At 54.7% G+C, this 8760-nt stretch overlaps 2 gene segments (V, D, J or C); both read left to right on the top strand.

Moving 5' to 3' along the window:
• Positions 1–868: 868 nt before the first annotated feature.
• Positions 869–7215, top strand: LOC102417184. The segment is given in 4 exon segments: positions 869–968; positions 4546–4842; positions 5594–5701; positions 7184–7215. Coding segments are annotated over 4 exon segments (483 nt in total).
• Positions 7216–7317: 102 nt separating this feature from the next.
• On the top strand, positions 7318–7860 carry LOC102416865. The segment is given in 2 exon segments: positions 7318–7382; positions 7502–7860. Coding segments are annotated over 2 exon segments (405 nt in total).
• The last annotated feature ends 900 nt before the right edge of the window (positions 7861–8760 follow it).

Below are 8760 nucleotides of genomic sequence, written 5' to 3'. Positions count from 1 at the left end.
TCTGGGACCAGCAGGGGCGCTGGTGCACTGGGACTGAGAGCTCAGGGCTCTGGGCCAGGCAGCTAGGAACACACTCTACTGGCCCCTGCACACTTGGGCAGGCAGGTCCTCACTCAAGTGTGACTTCCCTGCCCCTGGGCCCAGGAGCCACATGAGCCCTCAGCTCTGACACCCACACTTGTCTCCTATCCCTCCGCTCCCTCATGGATCCAACAGTCCGACCTGATTTACAAAACAGATGGACACACGACACAAATAAATTTGCTAGAAAACATGTGATCTCCGCTGCTCCATGCACACGGCAGAGGAGACACCTCAGAGGGGCTTTCTCAGCGTCAGCAGTGAGGCCTCAGGACAGAGTCCCGGGAAGTCCCCAGCACGGTCACGTGTCCTCTCCACCTCCTCACCCCTGAACCCCGAGTTTCCCGCTGGGAGAGTGAGAGAGTGAAAGGCGCCGGGAGGTCGCCCTGTCTTCCGCTCCTGTCGCCTGGCACAGGCGGTCCTCACCCATCCCTTCTGCCACCTTCTGACCTGCCATCCAGGGTCCTAAGTCAGAAGCTGCTGGCTCTGCCCTCGGTGTCCAAGCCTTTATTTAAATAAGTTTAAATATGGCGCTCTCCCTCCTCTCTCCCCCCGTCTCTCCTGCCCTGGGCCACTCCATCCCATAACCCCAGTTCCGGAAGGAGGTCACTACAACCATGATGAAGCTGGGGAGGAGGAAGACAGTCTGTGTGGGGGCCCAGCATCTGCCCCTTTAGAGATCCCCCAGGGGACAGCAGGGTGACCCTGGGGCAGGACTAGAGGGGAAGCTGATTTGCATGAGGCCCTTCTCCCCTAATGGGTGAGGGAGGCATGAAAAGGCCCAGGACTCCCCACTGCAGCCCAGGAGCCTGAGGAGCCACATCCTGTGAGTGTCCCCACCATGGTCTGGACGGTGCTTCTGCTCCAGCTCCTGGCGCACAGCTCAGGTCAGAGGAAGGGCCTCTGCATCCTTGGGGGACACAGAACAGCAGGGCCTCAGGGTGACCTTCATCCCTCATAACACCTGTCTGTCTCCTGTTGGTTTCAGGGGTGGATTCTCAGACTGTGGTGACCCAGGAGGCGTCCAAGTCTGTATCTCTAGGAGGGACAGTCACACTCACCTGTGGCCTCAGCTCTGGGGCCGTCTCTAGTAGTAACTACCCCAGCTGGTACCAGCAGACCCCAGGCAAGCCTCCCCGCATGCTCATCTACAGCACAAACAACCGCCCCTCTGGGGTCCCTGCCCGCTTCTCTGGCTCCATCTCTGGGAACAAAGCCGCCCTCACCATCTCGGGGGCCCAGCCTGAGGATGAGGCCGACTATTACTGTGCTCTGGACATAGGTGGTAGTAGTTACTATTTACACGGTGATGTAAACCCACGGGGAAGTGCAACCAAAACCTCCTCATGGGCTCACACTGGCTCAGCCTTTGATGCAGAAAACGCCTGAAGGTGGAAATGAGCAACACACCATGGGAGGGGGGCTCCCTGGCCCCATTCTCCGTCTAATTATTCATGGTCATGTGCCTCCTCCATCTCTCCCAATGCGGGTCCATCTTGACATGTGACTCCTGCAAGAATGGGCTTTCCCTCCTCCTCTCTGCCCATAGTTACAGGGACGGGCTCAGCTCCCAACTGAATCAACCTACAGTGAGACTCAGAGACCGCACTGTGAGGCTGTAAGTCTCCTGTGACTCAACGAGCATTGACGACACAGCCCCAGTCAGGAATCCCCTGTGGGGACAACCTCAGTGCTTACGTTGGCCTTGAAAAAGGGGCATTACCTCGGGTGGTTAGAAATGCAATTCCCATGATAGAGCCACTGAGTCAGGGACTCTGTTCTTGTCCCAGAAAGTCTATGCCCACAAGCTCTCCAGGAGGAGGTTCGACATGAATGCTGGAGAAGCACCTCTCCTCCTATTGTTGCCTTCCTTCCCCCACATCAAATAATAAACTCAAAATGCATGAAAGACTGAAATGTAAGACTCAAAACCGTAAAACCCCAAAAAGAACGTAGTCACTAAAATCTTTGACATTAATCTTACCAACATTTTCTCTGCTACATCCTCTTAGACACGGAAAGCAAAAGAAAAATAAATCAAAGGGACTACATATCAGTAACGCATTTTTGGACAGCGAAGGAAACCACCAACAAAACAAAAAGACAGCCTACACTGATGTAATGGAAGTGGGTATTCACCAATGATCAACCCATGAAGGGGTCCATGTCCCACATTCATAAAGAGCTCACACAACTCAACACCAAGAAGAGAAAGCAAACCCACAAAACAATCCAATTAAAACATGGGCAGAGGACCTGAACACACTTCTTCATAAAGAACACACAGAGGCCAACAGACAGAGGAAAAGATACTCCACGTCACTGATCCTCACAGAAATGTAAATTAAACCCACAATGCAATGCCACCTCACACCCTCAGAATGGCTGTCGTCAAATTATCAGACAACCACTGTTGGCAAAAATGTGAAGAAAAGCGAACCCTCATGCACTGTTGGTGAGAATGCAGATTGGTGCTGTCACTCTAGAAAGCTGTACGGAGGGGCCTTAAAAATCTACAGGCCAAACTGCCTCATTACCCAGCGATGCCACATCTGGTATTTATGTGAAGAAACCCAAACACTGACGTGAAGAACTGCACGCACCCTGTGCTCCCTGCAGCATCACTGACAATGGCCGAGCTGTGGAAGCACCAGGTGCCCAGAGGGACCTAGAGGGGACTGTGCTGAGTAAAGTAGGTCAGACAGAGAAACACAAACACCATAACATTTCACTCAAATGAGGAATGTAAAAGACAGAATAAATAAGCAAAGTAAATTGAGTCCAAACATATTGTTTCCTGAGGGCAGGGGGTCTAGGAGACTGAATGAAAAAGTTGGAGGGATAAAGTACTAATTGCTGCTTCCCAAACAGTGACAGGAAAGTGAAAGCACAGCACAGGGAAGCCAGACAATAGCCTGTGATAACTCTGTGCGGTGCCAGGTGGGCCCAGGTACCAAGGGGACACTTTGTAAAGCATAGGATTGTGCAACCACGATGCTGTGCACGTGAAACCGATAGAAAATAATATTAAATATAAATTAAAATTGAAAAATAAAGTTTTTTGTTTTTTTCTTAAAGCAGAGATCCCGCTTATGTGGCCTGAGAGACTGAGGTGACCTCACCCAGGCCCTGTGTGTCCCCTGCTCCCTGCCTTGCCCTGGATGTTTATTCTCTGAGTCCTGACACCTGAGGAATCTGGGTGTTTCTTCCTGGAAATTACACTGTGAGGAGCGTGTGATCTCCAGGCTCCAGGCCCCTCCCCAGGAAGGACACGGCTCTCAGAGGAGGCGCACTTCCTCCAGTTTATCCCGAGGCCGCTCCCTCTTTCCTCTCTGCGTTCTGCTGTTGTTGTTGGGATGACATGTGATCAAGGTTAGTTGATTTGACCCTAAACCTTAGAAACCCAATTCCCATGAAATCCATGGATATCCTCACAAATATACTTAAGGCTAAAAAGATGGAAGAACAGAAAGTGAGGACTTCTACATCCCATGAGGGAGAAGAGAACTCCACAACAGGGTAGAGTTTCATGCATATTAACACAGTTTTTATGTCAAACCTTGTCTGAAAATAATGACAAAACTAGAGAAACACATCTCAAATAGCTCAAGAGCCGAAAGCAGGTATTGCCAGTGTAACGTTCCAGAGTAAATTAGAAGCTGCAGAAGTAACCAAAGAACACAAGACACTTGCTCCCCGACATCGTCATATTCTCATGGCAAAGGCAGAGGGAAGAAGCCAAGACAAGTCCTCTGGGGGCTGGGACTCTGACAGGAGCCCCTCACAACAGCCACAGAGACAACAACAACCACCACGAATTTCACCCTAAAGGATCACCAAGGGGAGTCAAGACCAGGTAGGAACTGACGGGCTTTCTGGGGAACATTCAGCCTATACTTTGCTCCAGATGCTCATGGACCAGAAATTAACCCAGTGGCCAAGCTGCTGGCTCTGCCCTCGGTGTCCAAGCCTTTATTTAAATAAGTTTAAATATGGCGCTCTCCCTCCTCTCTCCCCCCCTCTCTCCTGCCCTGGGCCACTCCATCCCATAACCCCAGTTCCGGAAGGAGGTCACTACAACCATGATGAAGCTGAGGAGGAGGAAGACAGTCTGTGTGAGGGCCCAGCATCTGCCTCTTTCAATACCTCTCCCCACGCCCCCCAGGGGACAGCAGGGTGACCCTGGGGCAGGACTAGAGGGGAAGCTGATTTGCATGAGGCCCTTCTCCCCTAATGGGTGAGGGAGGCATGAAAAGGCCCAGGACTCCCCACTGCAGCCCAGGAGCCTGAGGAGCCACATCCTGTGAGTGTCCCCACCATGGTCTGGACGGTGCTTCTGCTCCAGCTCCTGGCGCACAGCTCAGGTCAGAGGAAGGGCCCTGCATCCTTGGGGGACACAGAACAGCAGGGCCTCAGGGTGACCTTCGTCCCTCATAACACCTGTCTGTCTCCTGTTGGTTACAGGGGTGGATTCTCAGACTGTGGTGACCCAGGAGCCGTCAATGTCAGTATCTCCAGGAGGGACAGTCACACTCACCTGTGGTCTCAGCTCTGGGGCCGTCTCTACTGGTAACTACCCCAGCTGGTTCCAGCAGACCCCAGGCAAGCCTCCACGCACGGTCATCTACGAAACAAACAAGCGCCCCTCTGGGGTCCCTGATCGCTTCTCTGGCTCCATCTCTGGGAACAAGGCCGCCCTCACCATCTCGGGGGCCCAGCCCGAGGACGAGGCCGAGTACTACTGCGCTCTGCATTTGGATGGTGCTACTTATTCACACGGTGATGCAGGCACATGGGGAAGTCCAACCAGAACCCCTCACAGGCACAGAGCGGCAGCGCGTGAGCAGAAGGGAAGGATGATGTTGCAAATGTCACCCTCATCCTAAGCAGGGGGCTCCGTGGCCCCGTTTTCCTGCCCACTGGCCCCCCTGTGTGCCCCTGCGGTCTCTGCCAGGGGTGTCCGTCTCCCCCCTTTGACTCCAGGACCCCGGGGCTCCTGTCTCCCTGCCTGTGATCAGGGGAGGGGCTCAGCTCCAAAACATGTCAGCCCACACTGGGCTCAGAGACCCGCTGCCACTCCCCGCTCGATGGCCCCAGAAACACACAGACACTGTCCCTCATGAGTCCACATACAGAGTCAACACCTCACCGGACGGGACCCTGAGCCGCTGGGAGTGTCAGGGTCCCAGTGGTCTGGGCTCTGCTCCACCTCAACCCAGAGACCAGCTCGCGGTTCGGACTTTGGAATGTTACCTGATGCACATACACATCTGTCCCCCCGTGCCCCCCTACAGCCCCCCTCTATTATCCTCTTAGGGAGGCTGTCAAGCAGGAGGAACAGGCTTGTCTGAGTCAGGCAGTGTCTCTCGGGACCCACAGAGGACGCTGCTCGGTCTCCTTCCTGCATGTGAGGGGCGCTGGGGCCCTGCGTGTCTCCCAAATCCAGACTTTTAAGAGCTCCTAGTTCCATGGGATTAGTTCGCTTCCATTCCCCGCCCGGATCCGCCCACAGGAAGTATGAATGACCCGCAGGCCCTGGAGGGGGCCCGGGGCCATCTGTGGGTGGCACACCGGAGGGACCCACCGCTGCTGACGTGCTCCCACTGTGACACGGTGGAAGGTGTGATGAGCGCCTCGGTCCTTTATCTGCCATCACGCCCACTGCTTACGTCCACTGCTTTCTGTCTACCGCTCCGGTATTTCTCATTTCTCACGATTTCACAGTGGAAATCGGTATCGTTTGCGTTTTGAGCTTTCGAATTCTTTTCTTCTTGGGTGTTCATACTTCTCCTTGACTCAAAATTCGGTACATATAACATGACCCAAGTTTCTCCACCAGAAGAGACCCATTTGTACGCCAGTAAAATCATTAGGATGCGTATCTGTCCGTAACGGAGTTGGGGTTCTCCAAGACATAGGAAGAGAAAGGGACAGTCGTGCACATGTCATTACACAGGAAATGTACCTGCAGTTCCACAACGGACACCAAACCCCATCTTCACTGTACGCAACGATGAACACCCATCGTGTGTGCGTTCATCCTCAGGCACTGGAGGATTTTATCTCCCTGTTCACCCCCCACCCCCCACACCACCAGCCCAGCCCCCTGATTTCTTCCTCTGCACAGCAGATGTGGAGGGAAAGGAGATTTAAAATACCCCCTCATGTTCCCCCAGCTTGTCCCCCTCAGGGCTGCTGCTATTTCCGACTGGGAGACACGGTTTTGCTTATTGTACTGGAGCTGAGGTTGTCAGGTGTCTCCTCATTTCCTGGTGACCCTGGGCCTTTCCCTTCTCCAAACCTGTGCTGATGTCGGAGGTGCACACAGCGATGGCTTTTTAGAGCAAAGGGGACCTGCCAACCCAAGGCCGGCGGCGCCGTGGTGAGGGGCACCCGCGCCCCGGTCCTCCCGATGCTGCTGGAGACAGCTGCTCAGACTCTGTCATCAGGGGAACCCTGTCCCTTCACACGCCAGACATCGGCTTTGTCACTGTCCAGGGATCTCGCTTCTGGGGGGAGGGGTGACCACTAGGTGGGATTCCACTGAGGAAGGGAGGGAACGTCCCCAGGGCGGGGTTAGCATTGGGATGAACTTGACGGCTGGGCCAAGAGGGGAACAGACTCATGTCATCGCCCAGCCCTCAGCCACTCCATCCCAGAACCCCAGTTCCGGAAGGAGGTCACTGAACCATGATGAGGCTGAAGACACACGACACAAATAAATTTGCTAGAAAACATGTGATCTCCGCTGCTCCACGCACACGGCAGAGGAGACACCTCAGAGGGGCTTTCTCAACGTCAGCAGGGAGACCTCGGCACAGAGTCCCGGGGACTCCCCAGCACGGTCACGTGTCCTCCCACCTCCTCACCCCTGAACCACCAGTTTCCCTGGGGAGAGTGAGAGAGTGAAAGGCGCGGGCAGTCGCCCTGTCTTCCGCTCCCGTCGCCTGGCACAGGCGGTCCTCACCCATCCCTTCTGCCACCTTCTGACCTGCCATCCAGGGTCCTAAGTCAGAAGCTGCTGGCTCTGCCCTCGGTGAGGAAAACAGACTCTGTGAGGGCCCAGCATCTGCCTCTTTCAAGACACCCCCCCCCCTCCCAGGGGACAGCAGGGTGACCCTGGGGCAGGACTAGAGGGGAAGCTGATTTGCATGAGGCCCTTCTCCCCTAATGGGTGTGGGAGGCATGAAAAGGCCCAGGACTCCCCACTGCAGCCCAGGAGCCTGAGGAGCCACATCCTGTGAGTGTCCCCATCATGGTCTGGACGGTGCTTCTGCTCCAGCTCCTGGCGCACAGCTCAGGTCAGAGGAAGGGACTCTGCATCCTTGGGGGCAGGGTGGACGGACGGACACATAAAAGCAGGGTTGTGGGGTGACCCTGTCTCCCATAATAACACTCATGTCTCTCTCATTGATTTCAGGGGTGGATTCTCAGACTGTGGTGACCCAGGAGCCGTCAGTGTCAGTATCTGCAGGAGGGACAGTCACACTCACCTGTGGCCTCAGCTCTGGGGCCGTCTCTACGGGTAACTACCCTGGCTGGTTCCAGCAGACCCCAGGCAAGCCTCCCCGCCTGCTCATCCACAACACAAACAGCCGCCCCTCTGGGGTCCCTGCCCGCTTCTCTGGCTCCATCTCTGGGAACAAAGCCGCCCTCACCATCTCGGGGGCCCAGCCGGAGGACGAGGCCCACTATCACTGTCTCACGCACTTGGGCAGCACTTTACATTCACACAGTGATGCAGACGCACGGGGAAGTGCAACCAAAACCTCCTTCTAGGACAGTGATGCGAACCTTTTGAGCTCGGCGTGTCAGCATTTTGAAAAACCCTAACTTAACTCTGGTGCCGTGTCACATATAGAAATTTTTTGATATTTGCAACCACAGTAAAACAAAGACTTGTATTTTTGATATTTATTTTATATCTTTAAATGCCATTTAACAAAGAAAAATCAACCAAAAAAAATGAGTGTCACCTCTGACAGGCGTGTCATAGGTTCGCCATCACGGTAGGCATAGAATGGCCGGTTTTAGCTGTGAGGCATCAGGACCAAGACATCCCTGTGCCTCCTGCCTCCCTCCCCTGGGACGCTCTCCCTAAGCCCAGGTCTGAGGTCCCTTCTGTCTCTTGCAGGGGGAGCAACAGACCTGTTGGCCCCGAGGGCTCCCGGGCTGACCTCTGACCTGGTGAGCGTGGACAGAGGTGACCCTCAGGGGTTCAGCCCTGTTTCCGGCTCCTGGCTGGTGCCCATGGCCGCCCTGACCTCCTCTGGGCTGGGCCACCCCCAGTCCAATGAGGAGGCTGATGGTCACAGTCACAGATCTCATCACAACCTCGGGAAGTGTGGTGGCCGTCCGCCCGGCCCTCCCCTGGGACTCAGCGCCCTGTAGTGGCGCTCAGGACAATGTGAGACCCGGATGGGAAACCAGGTGCCACACCTTCGCTTCAGAGTGAGGTGGACAAATGTGATCACGTGATGCAGGGTCACATGACCAGAGACCCTTGTAATCCAGCCCAGTCTGGAAGCTGAGGCCTCAGAGAGAGAATGTGAAGAAATGGGTCGGAAACCATCTCCTCTCTCTTCAGTCCTCAAGGGAGAAAAATCCGAGAATAACTTGGGAGAAATTTGCTCAGGAAAGAAAAATCCCAGTATGTTAGGTTCCAGAGGAGCCGTAAGG

This window comes from Myotis lucifugus, unplaced genomic scaffold (assembly GCF_000147115.1).
Source record: "Myotis lucifugus unplaced genomic scaffold, Myoluc2.0 scaffold_2949, whole genome shotgun sequence".
Taxonomy (NCBI): domain Eukaryota; kingdom Metazoa; phylum Chordata; class Mammalia; order Chiroptera; family Vespertilionidae; genus Myotis; species Myotis lucifugus.
This window is presented reverse-complemented; position numbering and strand designations above follow the sequence as displayed.